Source organism: Equus quagga, chromosome 22 (genome assembly GCF_021613505.1).
Source record: "Equus quagga isolate Etosha38 chromosome 22, UCLA_HA_Equagga_1.0, whole genome shotgun sequence".
In the NCBI taxonomy this organism is placed as follows: domain Eukaryota; kingdom Metazoa; phylum Chordata; class Mammalia; order Perissodactyla; family Equidae; genus Equus; species Equus quagga.
Genome location: NC_060288.1, coordinates 1,521,964 through 1,542,333, shown reverse-complemented (window position 1 = coordinate 1,542,333; position 20,370 = coordinate 1,521,964). Strand labels below are relative to the sequence as shown.

General features: G+C 36.8%; 1 protein-coding gene across 3 annotated transcripts in view; it reads left to right on the top strand.

Moving 5' to 3' along the window:
* Positions 1-20,370, top strand: part of HOOK3 (hook microtubule tethering protein 3) — a 106,619-nt gene that overhangs the window by 39,659 nt on the left and 46,590 nt on the right. For all 3 annotated transcript variants that reach the window (XM_046648401.1, XM_046648402.1, XM_046648403.1), the window contains exons 9-13: positions 5,750-5,913; positions 12,486-12,626; positions 14,129-14,330; positions 19,435-19,545; positions 20,241-20,328. In XM_046648401.1, the coding sequence (XP_046504357.1) occupies positions 5,750-5,913; positions 12,486-12,626; positions 14,129-14,330; positions 19,435-19,545; positions 20,241-20,328 (706 nt within the window). The remainder of the gene's footprint in view (positions 1-5,749; positions 5,914-12,485; positions 12,627-14,128; positions 14,331-19,434; positions 19,546-20,240; positions 20,329-20,370) is intronic.

Here is a 20,370-nt window from a genome sequence, read left to right as displayed (position 1 = left end):
CAAGGTAAGGTCCTTTTCATTTCAACCTTCCTAGGTTCTCTAATTTAGTTTCATGTAGATAAGCCCTAAAGTGAAACCCATGCTTGCATAGCTTCCAGTTACCTTTGCTGTTGACTAATTCTTAAATGTGAGGAAATCTGCATAACCAAACAAAGGATCAAGATAAACAGGAAGCTAGCCCTAGAGGAAGTAGAGAAAATTTGGATAGTAGAAGAGATTTTTCTTTTTAATCTAATACCCTCTGTGAAATTAGGAAAGATATTGCATCTATAAAATAAGGATAAGATTCTATTTTAAAAAGGAAAAGTCAGAGATCAAGAAACACTTAAGTAGGGGCTGGCCCTGTGGCTTCGTGGTTAAGTTTGGTGTGCTCTGATTTGGTGGCCCAGGTTCACAGGTTTGGATCCCAGGTGTAGACCTACACCACTTGTCAGCCATGCTGTGGCAGCATCCCACATACAAAGTAGAGGAAGATTGACACAGATGTTAGCTCAGGGTGAATCTTCCTGAAGCCAAAAAAGAGGAAGATTGACAATGGATGTTAGCTTAGGGCAGATCTTCCTCAGGAAAAAAAAAAGAAACACTTAAGTAAGTTAACAATAGAATTGTCAAAATAAAAAATTCAATAGGATAAAGTCAAAGAAATCTCTCACATATAAGATGGAAATAAATAAAAGTATTTGTCTGGCAAAGAAAGACAAACTCTGTATGACTCCACTCATAGGTGGAAGTTAAACATAGAGACAAAGAGAATTGATTGGTGGTTACCAGGGGAAAGGCGGGGTGGGGAGAGGGCACAAAGGGTGAAGTGGTGCACCTACAACACGACTAACAATAATGTACAACTGAAATTTCACAAGGTTGTAAACTATCATAATCTTAATAAAAAAAGTTAAAAAAAAAGTATTTGTCTGGGATTTACCTCAAAATCAGGGAGGTGAGGGGAGTGGATAGAGGTGTGGATGAGACATAATTGGCCATGTTTTAATAACTGTTGAACCTGGGTAACAGATACACAGAGTTCACAATATTTTATGCTGGAAGCATTTTACTTTGAAAGGCCTAGGAGTCAGTCATTGCTTTGGATGTATATAGGAGGGAGTGCAATCCTAGCATATTTGTTGGGTTATATGGTAAGTAATATTTATCTAGTCATAAGTAAGCACTGTTAATTGGTTTTCGAGTTTTAGAACTTTACACAAATGCCGAGTTACAATAATAAATAAATGAGTTGATTATTTTTATGAGCAGTATATAAATGTTATCTTTGACAATATAGAATTAAAGTTATACACTAGGATTGGCAAATGACAGCTTGCCATCTGTTTTTGTAAATAATGTTTTATTGTGGCACAGCCTCACTCATTCATTGACATATTGTCTGTGGCTGCTTTCAGGCTATGATGACAGAGTTAAGTACATGCCATAGAGACCTGTGGCTCTCAAAGCCCAAAATACTCACTATTTAATTCTTTGCAGAAAAATTTACCAATCCCTGGTATAGACGGATTGCAGAGTGAATGGCAAGGTTGCAGAGAGGTTATGAGAAGAGAAGAGCTAGCCTTGTAACACGCTTAGCTCTGCAGAAAACAGTACTAGCACAGTCGTGATAATGTGGTGTCTAATGTAATTATGCAGACTGTTGGTTGTCAACATTTAGAATTGTCCTGCAGAGAAATGGTGCTGTAAAGTAAAGGTACAGATGATAGGGGTTGAGAAGTAGGACGAGACAGGAGCAGTGAAGGAAGGTGGGGCCCTAATGTTCTCATCTCACCTGGAAGGTTGTCAAGAACCACTTCTGTGGAGCAACAATCATTACATGGCTAGCTGCTTCTTGTCATCCAATCTCAGCTCAAAATCACCTGATTCATTTGTCATAAAATATTTTATTGGGCACTTAGATGTGCCAAATACTAAATGAGGCCTCCCTGGGAAGGCCTTCCATGGTCAGTCAATCTAAAGTAATCATCCAGTCTCTCCTCTTAGTCTCATTTTAACCCTCTGCATAGCACTTTTCACTCTATTTTTGCATGTATTTATTAATTTGTTTTCTTGTTTAATATGATTTGCTTTTGCTTATATATTTACTATGATTTATTGAATATATTACACGTAGGAATAAGAACTTCTGCTTTGTTCATCACGGTGTCCCTTGCACCTAGAAAACTGCAGCAGTGCCTAGCAGGTAGTTTGCACATAATGAGTATTTGAATGAGTGAATGAATGGGCGAGTGATTGAGTGAAATGAGCAGTTGTTTAAAATTGCAGAGGTGGGCCACCCCCTGGCCAAGTGGTTACTTTTGCGCACTCTACTTTGGCGGCCCAGGGTTTCACCAGTTCGGATCCTGGGCACAGACCTAGCACTGCTCATCAAGCCATGCTAAGGTGGCATCCCACATGATACAACTAGAAGGACCCACAACTAAAATATACAACTGTGTACTGGGGGGGTTTGGGGGAGAAGAAGGAAAAATTAAAAAAATAAAAAGTAATAAAAAATCTGAAATTGCAGAGACGACCCACGAAGGATGTGAGAATACGATATAACTATATTTGTGGAAGAGAAAGATGGCACAAGTTGCTGTAATTTAACATGTCAGAGGAGAGAGTCACTAGATAATGCCTAAGATAAATCAAGAAATAATGATGTATATCATATTATTTAGAGATGTAAACTAATAACCAAAGCAGTAAAATTAGGAACAGTTAAAACTAATTGTCTCTTGGGAATGGAGAAACTCAACAGGAAACTGCAGTCTTTCATTGTAAGCCCTTTGCCTTGTTTGATTTTTTCCTTAATAAACCTTGTTCATGTATTATTTTTAATTAGTCTCCTTTTTCTATGTATATGGAAAGGATTTCTACCAAATACATTGAATGAAAATATTTTAGCAACATTTGCTACTCTGATAAGTCTAGTATTAAAGTTTTGTATTGTACACTTGGCCTTTATATAAATTGACCACATACCAGGCTATAAAGCTATTCTTGATAAAATTCAAAGAATCTGTGTTTTTTAGATCATGCTCTCCGACCAAACTACAATTAAAATTAGAAATTAGTAGCAAATAAATGAGTTTTTAAAATTTAAATTTTAAAGCTCTAAATATTTAGTCATGTGCCGCATAACAACGTTTCAGTCAATAATGGACAGTATATAGGACAGTGCAGATTGGTGTGTGATAGGCTATACCATCTAGGTTTGTGTAAGTGCATGCTATATGATGAAATGATGAAATAGCCTACCGATGCATTTCTCAGAACGTGTCCCCATCTCAGTGCGATGCATGACTGCATTTTAAAAAGAAGAAAGAGCAGAAATGGATGAAATAGCCCAGTGGCATTGCATAGAGCCACTGCTTTATTCTAAGAAAAGACTCATGCATTAATGGAAATCTGACAAATTACAGAGCTAGCATTCCAGATTCATTCATTTATGCAGCATTTACTGAGCACCCACTGTGTACTAGCCACTGCTCTAGTTGCTGCAGAGACAGTGAAGATGGGAGGAAGCGACAGAAATAGATAAAACATCCCTGTTCCCAAGGTGCTTATATTCTAGTAAAGAAGACAAACAATAAACAAAGTAGGAATATAGTCTGTTCTGTGGTGATATGTATTCTAGAGAAAAATAAAGCAGAGAAGGTAGAATAAGGAGTGTGGGGTGGGAAGAATTAGTTTTAAATTGAATAATCAACAAAGGCTCGCCAGAAGGTGACGTATTAATGAAATCCTGAAGAGGTTAGAGGAGCAAGTGTCTCAGATTTCCAGGGAAAGAGCATCATAGGGCAAGTGCAAAGGCCCTGAGGTGGCAGTGTGACTGGTCCTTTCAAGCAAGAGCAAGAAGATGAGGATGGTAACAGTGGAAGGGAGCATGGGAAGAGGAAATCAGTCTGGAGAGGACTTTATAAGCTGTTGTAAAGACTTTGGCTTGAGTAAATGGAAGCCATTGGAGGATTTTGATCACAGTTGTCCTGTGGTCTGAGCTTTGTTTTAATAGGTTATTGTGGCTGCTGTGTGGAGAATAGACTAAAGGGAGGCAGGGGCCAAATCAAGCAGACTAATTAAGAGGCCGTTGCAATAATCCAAGCAAAAAATTATATTGGCTTAGGTCAGAATTTAAGAGTGGTCAAAATATGTTTGAAGGTAAAGCCAGTGGTATTTGCTGACAGCTTGGATGTGAGTGTGAGAGATGTTAAGGATTGTGACTGAGCAACAGGAGGGATAGAGTTACCATTTACTGAAATGGGAAAGACTGTGGAAGAATGGGGGGAGGGGAGGGAGTAATTAAGAGTTCCACTTGGACAGTTTAAATTTGAGATGACTATTAGACATCCAAGTGGAAATGATACCCAGTTTAGGATTCCAGGCTAGAAATAGAAGTGTGCGCGTTGCCAGTGAATAAGTGGTGTTTACAGCCATGAAACTGGAAGCCATCATTGTATTTAGGAGAAAAAAGCTGTGGGGTTCTCCAGTGGCAGGCAAATAAAGAATTGACTACGGAGGAAGAGAAGGCAAGACCAGTGAGTTGGTACAGAAGGAGAGTAAGATGTCCTGGAAGCCAAGTGAAGAAAACGCTTCAAGGAGGAGGATGTGATCAGGTGTGTCAAATGTTGCTGATAGATTGTAGTGATGTGGAGTCAGCAGTGACCCTATTTTGAGCAGTTTTGGTGGAATGGTAGGGCCATTAGCCCAGCTAGAAGAAGTTCAGGAGAAACTGGGGGATGGAGAAGAAGAATTAGAAATGGCAGGCAACTTTTGTTTTTACAGCCTCATTGATATATAATTGACATCAGTAAACTGCTCGTATTTAAAGTGTACAGTTTTGATGCCTCTTGTCATACCTATAAAAATGTGAAACCATCACCACAATCAGTATAATGAGCCCATCATCCCCAAGAGTTTCCTCATGACTCTGTAATCTCCCTCTAGTCGCCTGCTCTTTCTGTCACATCTTCTAGAATTGTATATAAAAGGAATCAGACAGTGTATACTCTTTTTTGTGTGTCTCCTTTCATTATTTTGAGATTCATTCATGTTGTCAGTATCAATGCTTAATTCTTTTTATTGCCAAATAGTATTCTCTTGTATGGATATAGTACAATTTGTTTATCCATTCACCTGTTCATGAACATTTGTGTTGTTTCTAGTTTTTCTCTATTAGAATTAAAGCTGCCATAAACCTTCTTTGTAAGTCTTTGTGTGGACATATGCTGTTTTTTCTCTTGAGTAAATAAGTACCTAAGAGTAGATTGGCTAGGTCATGTGGTGGTTGCATGTTTAACTTTTTAGGAAAATGCAGAACTATTTTCCAGAGTGCTTGAAACATTGTACGTTCTCACCAGGGGTGTATGAGACTTCCATTTGTTCTACATCTTTGCGAGTGCTTGGCACAACCAGTCTTTTATAATTCTAGCCCTTCTAATGGGAGTGTATTGGTATAGCATTGTGGTTTAAATTTGCATTTTCTTAATGACTAATCATGAGTATCTTTTTGTGTGCTTAGTTGCCATCTATGTATCTTCTTTGGTGAACTGTCTTTTCAGATGCAAAGTAAAGAATGAATTCTTGCGTACTTTCACATATTGCTCTGCCTATGCAGTTTTCCAAAATAATGTGAATGTTTTAAGTAGAGGTTGAATGTACTTTGTTAAAAACAGCCTTTAGTTCATAATGATAATTCACAAGTGATTGTGATGATGCCAGGGTAATTAGAGGAAGTGACTACTGTCTTCTTCTATTCTCACAGGTTGCAGCATTGCAAGAGGAGAAAAGTAGTCTGTTGGCAGAGAATCAGATATTAATGGAAAGACTTAATCAATCAGATTCTATAGAAGACCCTAACAGTCCAGCAGGAAGGAGACATCTGCAGCTCCAGACTCAATTAGAACAGCTGCAAGAAGAAACTTTCAGGTAAAATACCTCTCACTAAAATCTAATTTTTAGAAACTTGGTAACTGTCTTTTAAAGGTAAGAATGTAGTGTTAGGACTTCTGGGGAGCTGCAGACCAAGGAAGCTTTGTAATAAACAACTTCCCCCAAATCTTCCCACGTGGTATAAAATAGCTTCACATCGAGGAAGAGTTCTGTCAAAGCTGCACTTCAGGATTACTTGAAGACACTGTGTCCCAACTGACATATAACTGTGCATGAAAGGAAGAAAATAAACAGCCTCACAGCCCCCACATCACCCCCACTTCTCTTCTGCCATGTACTTTGAGGTGAGTAAAGGCAGACTGAGAAAAAAAATTAGGAGGAGACGAAAGAAGAAAACTAGGGAAGGGGCCTGTGGGTGAGTTGGAGCCGTTACCAGAATGATTAAATTCACTCAAAATCTGGAGTTACTTTCCAAACAAAAAAAGAGACTATACCACAAACTGCAGGAAAAAATTTCAGAGGAAATGCATCTTCGTAAAGGGCCAGACATCATAAAAAAGTATAGGTGCTGAATTTAAAGAGACTGATGACCTTTCCAGGCGCAGGGTTGAGAGACATAGGCCAGATGTGTGTTTATAGAGACAGATTTCTAAACGTACCTTCTGGGAGAGGAAAAGGCCGAAAGGAAGGAAGAAGGGCCCTTTGGCAATTGGATGGTGAAAGAGTAAAGAAGAAAAGGAAAAATTTGGTGTCCTATAAGACAAAATAGAACCTCGAAATTGAAAGACCTAGCAGGATGAGAAAATATATTATGACATGTTTCTTTTCTTTTTTAGAATTATTTTATTGAGGTCGCATTGGTTAATAACATTGTTTAAATTTCAGGTGTACATCACAATAATTCGACTTGTGTATAGACTGCATCGTGTTCACCACCAAAAGTCTAGTTTTCATCCATCACCACACAAATGTCCCCTTTTACACCATTCGCCCTCCCCTCACCCCCTTCCCCTCTGTTAACCAGAACAGAACCAGTCTGTTCTCTCTATCTGTGTGTGTGTGTGTTTGTTTATCTTCCACATATGAGTGAAATCATACGATATTTGACTTTCTCCATTTGGCTTATTTCACTTAGCATAATACCCTCAGGGTCTATCCATGTTGTTGCAGATGGCAAGATTTCATTTTTTTATGGCTGAGTAGTACTCCATTATATATATTCACCACAACTTCTTTATACATTCATCCGTTGATGGGCATTTAGGTTGCTTCGAAGTCTTAGCTATTGTGAATGATGCTGTGATGAACGCACGGGTGCATATGTCTTTCTGAATTAGTGTCTTCGTGTTCTTGGGGTAAATACCCAGAAGTGGAATAGCTGGGTCATATGGTATTTCTATTTTTAATTTTTTGAAGAATCTTCATACTGTTTTCCATAGTGGCTGAACCAGTTTACACTCCCACCAGCAGTGTATGCAGGTTTCTATTTCTCCACAGCCTCTCCAACACTTATTTCTTACCTTTTTAATTATAGCCTTTCTGACAGGTGTGAGGTAATATCTCATTGTAGTTTTGATTTGCATTTCCCTAATAATTGGTGGTATTGAACATCTTGTCATGTGCCTGTTGGCCATCTGTATATCTTCTTTGAAAAAATATATTATGACCTGTTTTGTACCTAGCCATAGATTTTCAGTGTTAAAACAGTAAGAGAAATATTAATTAGATTTTTACATTACCAGGTAACTTTATATGGTAACATATCAACTATCCTTCATTATTTCTCAATGAACTGTGTCTGGATTTTTGTTTTTGTTTTTTGCCTTAACAGGAAAAAATTAAAAACTTCTCAGAAACCTTAGAAACAGTTCATTCCCTATGATCTACATCAGCAGTTCAGAGTGTGGTCCCAGGAGCCCCACAGGTTCACTGAGATCCTTTGAGAGAATCTTCAAGGCCCTCTCTTTTCCAGCTGCATATCTGTGTAAGGCTGGATTTCCTCTTCATACTTCAGCCAAAAACTGTCATGACAGATGAATGTAGAAACACATATGAGAACCCAGCTGTCTTCTATTAAACCAGATTTTTGAATCGCAAAAATGCAAAACAGTGCCACTCTTCTCACTATTTTTTTGTTTTAGAAAATGCAGGTTTTTTTCCCCAAGTAATTTTATTGGGATTATAATGGTTTTATACCATTGTGTAATTTCAGGTGTACATTATTATCAGTTTCTGAGTACACTTCATTGTGCTCACCCCAGTAGTCTGATTTTTATCCATCACCATACATATGTGCCCCTTTATCCGTTTTGCCACCCTACAGTTATTTTTCATAAATGATGTTTTGTCTGTATTAACATAATAGGCTTATTACTGTTATTTTCAAATGAACTAAGTAAATGTATTTAGATTTTTCAGCTTTGATTTCTAATATGATAAATATCGATAGAGAAAACCTATATAAGCAAAAGTCCTTTTGAATCTCAATAATTTTAAGGGGGTGAAGGAGTCTTGAAACCAAAAAGCTTGAGAACCCTTCATCTGCATCTTGACTTTCTAAGACAGTGTCAGTGGATAGTAAAATTTAAGTCTGACTTTACCCTTTTGTTTCTAAATCGTGACTAGTTTTTAAAGTATGGTTTCGGGGAACTGGTATTTAAAACTGTCTTACATTTTCAATATAAAAGAAATAATGTCTAATGCTTTTATTATTCCAGATACATATTGCAATACTGTATTTTGAAGTACTTCAATAGTTTAAATATTTTGTCAGTACTATATATCACTATTTTTTATTATTTATATTCAAATGTAATACTTCTGGCTCATGCTTAGTATGAGATTGTACCTTCATTTTTTTCTTTTTTTTTTTTTAGCATTGATGGCATTTAAGATTCCAGTCCCATAGATTGTTAATTACAAAGGAGACATCACCTTAACCAAAGCATCAAACTTAGCAGCACCACCAGTGGCATAGGACACCCTGACATTGTGTGCCTCATGACATGATGCTATAAGAAGTAGACAGCATCACTTATGTAGTATTTTTGCCAAATATTTAACCTGAATTTAATCGTGAAGAAATAATCAGAATGAGGGATATCCTTTAAGATGGCCAAGACTACTTAAAAAAAGTCAATGTCATAAAAAACGAAACAAGACAGAAAAACAAGAGATGTTACAACTAAGGATAATGTATAAATTTTCATTGGATCCTGGATCAGGGTAGGGAGAGAGAACTATAAGACATTTTTACTACTACTGGGGAAATTTAAATACAGTCTACATTTCAGGTAATATTGTTGAATTAATATTAATTGTCTTAGATATGATAATGATATTGTGATTATGTAAAAGATTATCCTTATTGCTGAGGTATTTGAGGGTGAAGCATCATGCCCTCTGTAGCTTACTTTCAAATAGTTCTCAAAAAACTGTGTGTGTGTTTTACATATGTGTATATACATTAAGTGAGTGAGAGAAAGCATATGAGGCAAAATACTAACAATAGGTGAATCTAGCAAAGGGTATACAGTATTCATTGAATTATTCTTTCAAATTATAGATTTGAAATATAAAAAATAAAATGGTGGGGGAAAGAAAGAAGTTAGATTCAGTATTCTAGACAATGATAACAGAGTGTAAGCATTTACCTCCACTTCCCCCTCCCTGAAATCAAAGCCCACAGAGATAATTTTAAAAAAAGAAAACTGCTAATATCCCATTTATAAATATTCTTTAAATAATCCTAAATAAAATAGTAGTGAATTTAGTTCAGTACTATATTAAAATAAACTTTTTTTTTTTAAAGATTGGCACCTGAGCTAACAACTGTTGCCAATCTTTTTTTCTGTTTTATTTCCCCAAATCTCTCCGGTACATAGTTGTCTATCTTAGTTGCAGCTCCTTCTAGTTGTGGCATGTGGGACGCCGCCTCAATGCGGCCTGATGAGCGGTGCCATGTGTGTGCCCAGGATCCAAACCGGTGAAACCCTGGGCCACCGCAGCAGAGCGCAAGAACTTAACCACTCGGCCACAGGGCCAGCCCCTAAAATAAACTTTATCCCAAGATTGTTAACCTGTTGAATATTAGTAAATCTATTACAATAACTATTAAATCTGTTTTTATAACTCCTTCAATCCATAAGTTAAAGGAGAAAGAAAAGTATAAAATAAGTTTGTGAATATGTAAGATTCTCAGTAAAGAACAAGATGAGGATGAGTATTAATCTGTTTGACTTTTTCTAGACGTTCTGTAACTCCTGGCTTTGCCACGTACCAGCTGTGGAAGCTTGGGCATGCTTTTACTTCCTCCACTGTAAGGTGGACTAATAGTATTATCTATTTTCTAGAATTTTTGTGAGTATTAAATGAGTTAATATATGTAAAGTACTGAGACTATTGCTGGCACATAGATGCTATATAAGATTTAGCTGTAATTATTTTCCTAGAAAATGAAATGAGAAAGAAATGAGATGAAAATATTGGAAAAATGAAAAACAAGTCATCATTATTCGTGGATAATACATTTTGTCAACCAAAATATTCTAAGTACTCTAGTATATGGAGAGAGAACATCATATTTTTACATGTTTTTTGTGGAGCATTGTAAGAATGCCACTTTCTCTTAAATTATTATATAATTTGATCTTGATTCCAATTTGAATTTTACGTTCATCCACAAGTATTAATGAGCAAGAGATTCCTAAAACATTTTGAGAACAAAGTATAATGAGGGAGTACTAGCCATATTCAGTGTTGAAATATGTTATAAAGCTATACTAATTAAATAACTTGGTACTCGTCCTGCAAAATATAGTGACACAAATGAAGATCCAGAAACCAATCTAAGTGTATATAAAAATGTCTAATGTGATAGGTGGCATTTTCTAATTAGTAGGGAAACGTTAAATTATTTGTTAAATGGTTTGGGGACAGTTGGTAGGTATTTTGGCAGGAAAAGTCAGATTCCTACATTATATCATATACAAAAATGAATTTCAGGGAAATTGAAAAAAAATTTTTTTTCTAAGATTGGCACCTAAGCTAACACCTGTTGCCAGTCTTCTTTTTTTCTTCTTCTTCGTCTTTTCTCCAAAGCCCCCCCAGTAAATAGTTGTCTGTTCTAGTTGTGGCATGTGGGATGCCGCCTCAGCATGGCTTGATGAGCAGTGCTAGGTCTGTGCCTGGGATCCGAACCAGGGAAACCCTGGGTCGCCAAAGTGGAGCACACAAACTTAACCACTCGGCCACGGGACCAGCCCCTGAAATTGAGAACCTTAATGTTAAAAATGAAACATATCTCGGGGCCGGCTTGGCGGCATAGTGGTTAAGTTCACGTGCCCCACTTCAGCGGTCCGTGGTTCGCTGGTTCAGAACCTGGGTGCGGACCTACACACCACTCATCAAGCTGTACTGTGGCGGCGTCCCACTTAGAGTGACTAGGAGGACCTACAACTAGGTTATACAAGTATGTACTGGGGCTTTGAGGAGAAAAAGAAAAGTGGAAGATTGGCAACAGATGTTAGCTCAGGGCCGATCTTCCTCACCAAAAAAAGCAAATGTGGAAAAAAATAAAATAAAATGAAACATATAAATACTAACAGGAAATATAGGATTAAAAGAAGAAAACTTTTTTTTTTTTTGAGGAAGATTAGCCCTGAGCTAACTACTGCCAGTCCTCCTCTTTTTGCTGAGGAAGCCTGGCCCTGAGCTAACACCCGTGCCCATCTTCCTCTACTTCTGTATGTGGGACTCCTACCACAGCATGGCGTGCCAAGCAGTGCCAGGTCCGCACCTGGGATCTAAACTGGCGAACCCCACGCCGACAAGAAGTGGAATGTGTGAACTTAACTGCTGCGCAACTGGGCCAGCCCCCAAAAGAAGAAAACTTTTTAATCATACCCTAAAAATGGAAACTATAAAGCATAAGATTGTCAATTGAATTACATAAAAATTAACTTCTCTACCTTAAATACATAAGTAAAATTAAAAGTAAATAATAAATATTTGTGACGTGAGAGACAAAGAATCTTGTAAATCAAAAGGAAGGATGTATGTTAAGCAAAACAAATTAAATAGAAGTAGGAACAGAGTTATCATATTTTGAGGGAAAAATATCTATGAATAGAAATCAAACTGGAGGAAATACTCCAAAAATGTTAACAGTAGTTATCTATCTAGATTAGTACGTGATTTTTATCTTTTATAAATTTTCAACAAGGAATATATGCTGATTCATAATAAAAAATAAAACTTTAGATGAATTATATCTGCTGTATTTTAGGAAAATATTACTTGATGTCTAGCTTTCTGAAGAGCAGACTGGTAATCTGTTAGAGAGAGACAGAGACTGGATGAATACTTTAGTTTGAATGATCAGGGAAAGCCTCACTGAGGAGGTTAGAACTATCATCTTTCCACAAGCCTCGGAAGAGAGGGCTTCATTTTCGGGAGAATTAAAACTTAAACTATAGCTTATGGTCACAAAAGTAGGAGACAGATTCAAGAAGAGTTTATTCTTATGTTTTTCATTTTCTTTTACTGTCCTAAGGAGAATGATTAGACAGTAAATAGTGCTTTCTTGGTCTTTTTTGTTTTGGTTACAGACTAGAAGCAGCCAAAGATGATTATCGAATACGCTGTGAAGAGTTAGAAAAGGAAATCTCTGAACTTCGGCAGCAGAATGATGAACTCACCACTTTGGCAGATGAAGCTCAGTCTCTAAAAGATGAAATAGATGTTCTTAGGTAAACAAATCTTCCACCATGTGACACACTAGGATCTCTGCGCACATCAGGGGGTGCTGAGCGCCAGGCCACCTGAGTTCAGATCCCAGTGCTGCCATTTGTTTAACTTCCATGTAACCATTTTCTCATCTGTAAAATGAAATCATACATATACCTATCTCAGATTTATATGTGGAATTAAGTGGGTTTCTATTTGCGAACACTTGAAACAGTATCTGGCAAATAATTGCTATATAAATATTAAATAAAAATTAGTCTCTGACCATCACTTCATCATGTGTATTGCTCTGGAGCTTTTCTTATTACTGCTCCTGTTCTTTAATTTTGAGTCCTCCAGTCACTTGGCCTTCCTTTTTCTCAGACCCTGTCACACCCCACGAGACTGCATTTCCTTGCTGGAACTTTTTGTCTTCACCTCAACTGTTGTGTCACCAGGCGCCTCACTCCCTGCCCACCTCATTTTTCCACCATTCCGTTTCTTGTATAGTCTGTCTTCTGTTGGATCATTTCAACAATCTTTTACACTTTTGCTCTTTGAACGCTGAGAATGAATGGAGAAAAACCACATAGTGATACAGTTTTGTCCTACTACAGATTAATGATCTCGACTCTTCACTGGGTTTTTACCACTGGTCCAGCATTCTATTGCTCATAGTAGCTAGCTCCATCTGCCGTTTCTCTCATAGCTGTTACACATTTTCATAACTCTTCTCACCTGAATGCCCACCCACTGCACCTCTCCCATGCCTTAGTCTCAGTAGGTGACATTGTCTCCCACTGTGTAGAGGAAAGAGGTGCTGTGGGCCTCTCTATGTCCTGTATCTGCACCTCCAAACTTCCCTGCATTCCCACCCATCTTTTCTTTCTTGCTTCTAGAGTGTAGACTTGTTATTCTTCCTCTGGCTTAGTACTAATTCCTTCTTCAGGGCTCTGGGTCTCCACCCTTCTTGCCTACACAGAGACTGTTACATTAATTATCATTTCTCTTCATATTTTGAATCTCCCTCCTTAGCATATATTTATGTTTAGGTCTCTCTCATCTTAGAAAAAGAGAGACTTACTACTCTCTCCTTCCCTCTAGAACAAATTTAGATTACACAAGGTAAACTTTACCTTCTCTCTTTAACCCCCTACAATTTGCCACCGTCTGCCCGCATTGCTCCACTGAATCAGCTATTCCCGTGGTCACTAAGAACATTCAAATTGCCGAATCATTTGAACACTGCACAATTTGTTTTGCTTTTGTGCTGCATGTGACTCTGCTGGCTGCCTCACCTACTCGGTCTCCTTAAATTATATAATGTTCTCTATTAGAAATTTTGCTATAATTTTGGTCATATTTTTTAACCTGAGCAAAAATTTAACCTAGGATCACCTTTGGTCTTATAATTTCATTAGAATGTGTTATTTCCTAGCAATTCCTCTTGGTCTAGCACTATGTTAAACAGCTTTACAAATGTGATTGTTGTCTTCCTGATTTCTGATTTCCCATCTCATTCTAGACATTCTTCTGATAAAGTGTCTAAACTAGAAGGCCAAGTGGAATCATATAAAAAGAAGCTAGAAGATCTTGGTGATTTGAGGCGGCAGGTTAAACTCTTAGAAGAGAAGAATACTATGTATATGCAGAATACTGTCAGTCTAGAGGAAGAGTTAAGAAAAGCCAATGCAGCTCGAAGTCAACTTGAGACATATAAGCGACAGGTAAAAGAATAGTAACAGAGTTTCTTAATACTGTTTTCAAGCAAGCTCTCCATTATAACACTACGGCTTATCAAAAATCTACTGACTTTTTAGGGGCCGGCCCCGTGGCACATTGGTTAAGTTTGCACGTTCTGCTTCCGCAGCCCAGGGTTTGTTGGTTCAGATCCCTGGTGTGGACCTATGCACTGCTTGTCAAGCCATGCTGTGGCAGGTGTCCCACATATAAAGTAGAGGAAGATGGGCACAGATGTTAGCTCAGGGCCAGTCTTCCTCAGCAAAAAGAGGAGGATTGGCAGCAGATGTTAGCTCAGGGCTAATCTTCCTCAAAAATATATATATATATGTAAAAAAAATAGAAGAAGAAGAAATCTACTGACCCTTTTTTTTTCACAGTATTCTATTTTTTACCTATGAAACTTAGGTCTTATCCAGAGGTTATCTATTGGCCTCTATAGCAGATCCTTTTGTTGTTTTTTATTTTTCATTTATTATGTAATACTTAAGAAATACACAAAAGTAAAAGAATAATACAGTAGGTATCCATGCTTAAAAACTAAAACATACTGTTCCCCTCCTCATTATAGTAACCACTCTACTGTTTTGTGATTTTCATTCTCATGCATCTTTTTTTTTTTTTTAAAGATTTTATTTTTCCTTTTTCTCCCAAAGCCCCCTGGTACATAGTTGTGTATTTTTAGTTGTGGGTCCTTCTAGTTGTGGCATTTGGGACACCGCCTCAGCATGGCTTGATGAGCGGTGCCATGTCCGCATCCAGGATCCGAACCAGCTAAACCCTGGGCTACAAAAGCAGAGCGCATGAACTTAACCACTTGGCCACGGGGCCGGCCCCCTTGTATCTTTATTTTTTTGCTGCATATAGTCATCCATAAATATATATATATAATTTATAACATTTTTGACATTTCAAAAACTATATGAATGCTATAGTGAAAGGACTCTTCTGCAGTTTCCGTGTGCTCAGTAGCATATTTGTGAGATCTGTCTGTATTAGTCAATACAGCTGTACTCCATTCATTTGCACTGCTCTGTAGTATCCTGTTGAGTAATGTACACAATCTATCCATCTTTCTGTTGAAGGACAGAGAGAATGTTGCAATTGCTTTTTATATTACAAGAAATGCTACTGTTAATAGTATTGAACATATCCTTATCTGCATGTGTCAAAGTTTTACAACTATCTGGAATTTAAGGATCTTCCTTTAATTGGATACTACCAAATTGCTCTCCAGAGTGATCGTATTACCAAGAAGAAGTTTGTATGAATTCCTGATTTTCCACATCATCGCCACTGCATAATATTGCCAAACTTGCAATTCTGCCAATTGGATGGATATGAAATAGTGTCTCATTATGATTATACTTTTCTTTACCCTGATTACAAATATATTTCCTGATCACTTTTTTGTGTGACTTGCCTGGTTTTATCTTTTATTCATTTTTAAAATTAGATTATTTTTCTTATTGATTTCTGAAAGTTCTCTATATGTTCTCTTTTTTTTTGAGAAAGATTAGCCCTGAGCTAACTACTGCCAATCTTCCTCTTTTTGCTGAGGAAGACTGGCCCTGAGCTAACATCCATGCCCATTTTCCTCTTTTCGCTGAGGAAGACTGGCCCTGAGCTAACATCCATGCCCGTCTTCCTCTATTTTATACATGGGATGCCTACCACAGCATGGCTTTTGCCAAGCGGTGCCGTGTCCGCACCCAGGATCCAAACCAGTGAACCCCGGGCCACCAAGAAGCTGAACGTGCAAAGTTAACCGCTGCGCCACCAGGCTGTCCCCTACCTTTATATGTTCTTGATATTAATCTTTCGTCACATGTTGTGTTTATTTCCTGCCAATCTGTGACCTGTCCTCTTAGTTTTTTTGAGATTGATAATTTTAGTATAATGAACTTTAAGTATCATTTTCTTTGTGATTTGTGCTTTTTATGTCTGATTTAAGAAATCATTTCCTGCATAAAGATGTAACACTAATCTCTATTTTCCTAATAAAGATTCAAAGCTCGCCTTGAACATTTAAGTCTTCAATCCACATGGGATTGGTTTTTGTGTAGGGTGTGAGGTTAGGGGTCCATTTGATACTTTTTGTCTGTGGGCAGCTAGTCAACCTGGCAGCATTTATTTAAGTCTCTTCCACAATGACCTGCAGTTCTACCTTACATCTAAAGTTTCCATGTTCTGTGTAGGTTTGTTTCTGGGCACTCTCTTCTGTTTCATTGCTCGGTTTGTCTACTTTTACACCAATACCCTACTGTCTTACTCTCTATAGATTTTTAGTAATTTTGATATTTGGTAGTGCAGACACCCATACCTTGTATTTCAAAATTGTCTATTCTTAGACCTTTTCTTTCCCTTTATACCCCCAAATTTTGGAGATTGGAATTACATTGAATTTGTTAATTTGAGGACAGTTGACATCTTTATGACAATGAATGTTCCTATCAGTGAGTATAACTTCCTTCTATTTAGTTCTTCAGTGTCTTTCAGCTAAGTTTTATAATTTTCTTGTAAATATCACACATATTTTGTTTCATTTACTCTTAGGTACGTTTTGTTACTTGGTTTTAGTAAATGCAATTAGAAAAAGGATACCATTTTCCATTTTCAATTTGTTCCTCATTTGTATGATTGAAATTGGTTTTTATACATTGATTTTTCATCCTTGCCAAATTCTCATATTGCTTCTAATAACGTCTGTAGGGTCTCTTGTCAGAAGTCATATAGTACACAAATGAAAGCAGTTTTGTTTTTCTTTCTACTCTGTACCCTTTTTTCTTCTTAATCAGCCTTCTAACCTTTAACACAACTTTGAATAGAAGCAATAATAGTAGGCAACCATTTCTTGTTGATTTCATACAAAATACTTTAAAAGTTTTACCAGTATATTAGAGGATTGCTCTAGGTTTTTGTAGCTCCCTTTTATTAGGATAAAGAAATTCCATTGTATTCCTAATTTGCTTAGGGCGTCTATCTTAAATGGATATTGAAGTTAACCAGCTACTTTCTCTGCACCTGTTGGGAGATTCCTTTGCTGCTTCTCCTCTCTATTAATGTGATGAATTGCGTTAAAGGATTTTCTGTGCTTAAACAACATCCTTGCAATCCTCACATAAACTCCCTTTGGTTACACAGGATTTATTTGTTGTGTTCACATTGTTAGATTTGCTTTGTTTATTTTACTTAGAATATTTTGCCTCTATGATTCACTTGAAGTTTTCTTATCTCATACTTTCCTTATCTGATTTTGGCAACAAGATTATACTAGCTTTCAATAAAATGAGCTGGAGAAGTTTTAGTGGTATAGACCTGTGCACCATGATTGGCTGGCAAGTTTTTTTTGGTGAATACCTTTTTTCCCAACATTTTATTATTAAATTTTTCAACAGACAACAAAGGTGAAAGAATTAGTAAACTTGAATACGGACTGAGAAATTACTCAAAATAAATGTAGCCCAAAGAAACTATAAGTGAGATTAAAACGTTTTAAATTAAAATGAGAAATGATCTAATTAGAATTCCAGAGGAGGGAACAGAAAGAATTATAGAAGACATTTGAAGGAAAGGATGGTTGGACATTTTTCAGAATTAATAAAGGACATCAGATTTAGTATTAACATTGAATTACAAACGAAATAAGTAAAAAGAAATCTATATCTAGAAATATTATAGTGAAATTACATAATACAGTAATTCTCTCTACCTGTTTCTGATCTGGAACTTAATATATTTTATTTTTTAATGATAATGTTTTTCTTTCTACAAGTTCTCCTTTGGGTGCTCTTTCAAACCTGTCTGATTGTTTTTGATGGTCTCTTATTCATTCCATAATTTAGATTTTCTTCTTTATTTTCCTGACGTATTAAACTTAGTATTTGATATCTGATCATTCCAATCTGAAATCCTTGGAGGTCGTATTCAACTATTTTGTTGTTGTTATTGCTGTTAATGTTTTTTTCCTGACCATTGTTCATAGTGCCTTATTTCTCGTTTTTGGTGAGGAAGATTGGCCCTGAGCTAACATCTATTGCCAATCTTCCTCTTCTTGCTTGAGGAAAATTGTTGCTGAGTTAACATCTGTGCCAATCCTCCTCCATTTTGTGTGTAGGATTCCACCATAGCATGCCTTGATGCCCATATTCCGAGCCTGCAAACCCCAGGCCACCAAAGCGGAGCATGCGGACTTAACCAGTATACCCCGGGCCAGCTCCCAAAGTGGCTCATTTCTTTATGACCTTTGTGGTTTTAGATTTGCTCTTTCATTTGGCTTATCTTTATCTTTGGGAATACTGGGGGCCGGGGTCGAGGTTGTGTTCCTCCAGACAGTGTGTGTTTTGCTTATGCAGATTGTCCACAGCATTACCAACTAGGACTACTTTAAGTTTATTGCTTGGCTTAGGATTTGCCAGACAAGGCATGTGGTAAAAATTCAAATGCAAATGCATGTATTAGTGGGCCATAGTTGCAGATTTTCAAGTTAGACTTTCTTAAGCCCACAGCACTTACTTTAAAACAAATTTCCTATTGATTTTTTTCCAGCTGATGGATTTTTTTCCCTAAGCCGCTGTTTACTGACTCACTACCTTTTAGGGCACAAGGTAGTTTAACAAACACCTGTCCCTCATTAAATTCAAAGCTCTAGGTTCCTGGTATTGGCAGTTGGCACCTCATGGTACCCATAGCTTCTGCCCAAATTCCCACTCCAGTTTTAGCCCATGGGTTTTCCCTTATTTTCTTGTAAGTTTAACTATGCACTTGGATTTTTTTCTCCTGGGATTTCTTTTCCTTTATGCTTAAAGGGTTTGAGACTATCCAGGTCTCTGTATTATAGGGAATGGAAATCCTATAGGTTCTTGTATAATTTTGAGCACGGTTACTCTGGATGATCTGGCTTCAGAACCATAGTGTCTGGGCAGATCTTTGTTCCTAGTTCCTAGTTCTCTCCATTGGGTTAGGCTGCTGTATCGTATATGTGTTTTTTGAGTATTTGAGTGGTGAGAGTTTTCATAGATCTGTAGAAGAAAACAGTGATAACTTCTAATGTTTCAAATTATAAAAATTAATGGTACCTTTCTGTATCAGGTAGTGGAACTACAGAATAGATTATCTGAAGAATCGAAGAAAGCAGATAAATTAGATTTTGAATATAAGCGGCTAAAAGAAAAAGTTGACAGTCTTCAAAAAGAAAAAGATGTGAGTATATATACTAGGCATTTGGTTTTGAGCACTGCTAAAATTAAGAATATTTAAGTCATGTTTGGACTACATTAATTCCTTCTAAATTTAAAAATTAGAGATTCTGTTTATTTTTAAATTACCGATTTATGTTTGTGTTGCAGAAATAGATCTAAAATAAACGATTAAAAGAATGTTTTACTTCCATTCTAATTTCTTTTATTATATTTATCTTTTCTACTATTGTTGCCTCATTTACATGGTTCTGCTTGTGACTTTCTATAAATTTATGGAGCTTTTCTACTTTCTATATGATTAATACAGAGGACAATTCTTTTGTTGTTCAGCATATTTTGAATGTTTTAAGAATGTTTTTACTTTGTCATGATTTGTGAATATTTAAAATCTTTGATCTTTAATAAAAGAATGTTAATTACATAAGATACTTATTGTTAAGGATGGAATAGACAGTTTTGTTTCTTATGTTTAACTGTGAATAGCGTGTTGCCTTGCACATAGTAGATATTCAGTACTGTTAAATGGAAAAACTGTTGTAATCTTTTCCTTCTATGATGTTTCTATAGAAACAGATCAAAAGGTAGAACATGTCCATGTTCCCTACTGTTTACCATTCTGTTAGGTAAGGCAGAGACCACCAATGGACAAACTCATAAATCTTGAAGCTGACTTTTCTTGTTTCTAACGTCCCTCAGAGGTTAAGAACAGAGAGGGACTCTCTGAAGGAGACCATTGAAGAGCTTCGCTGTGTACAGGCTCAAGAAGGGCAGCTCACAACTCAAGGTAAAAGCATTTCAGTAGCCCAAACAAGGTTATTTATTTCTA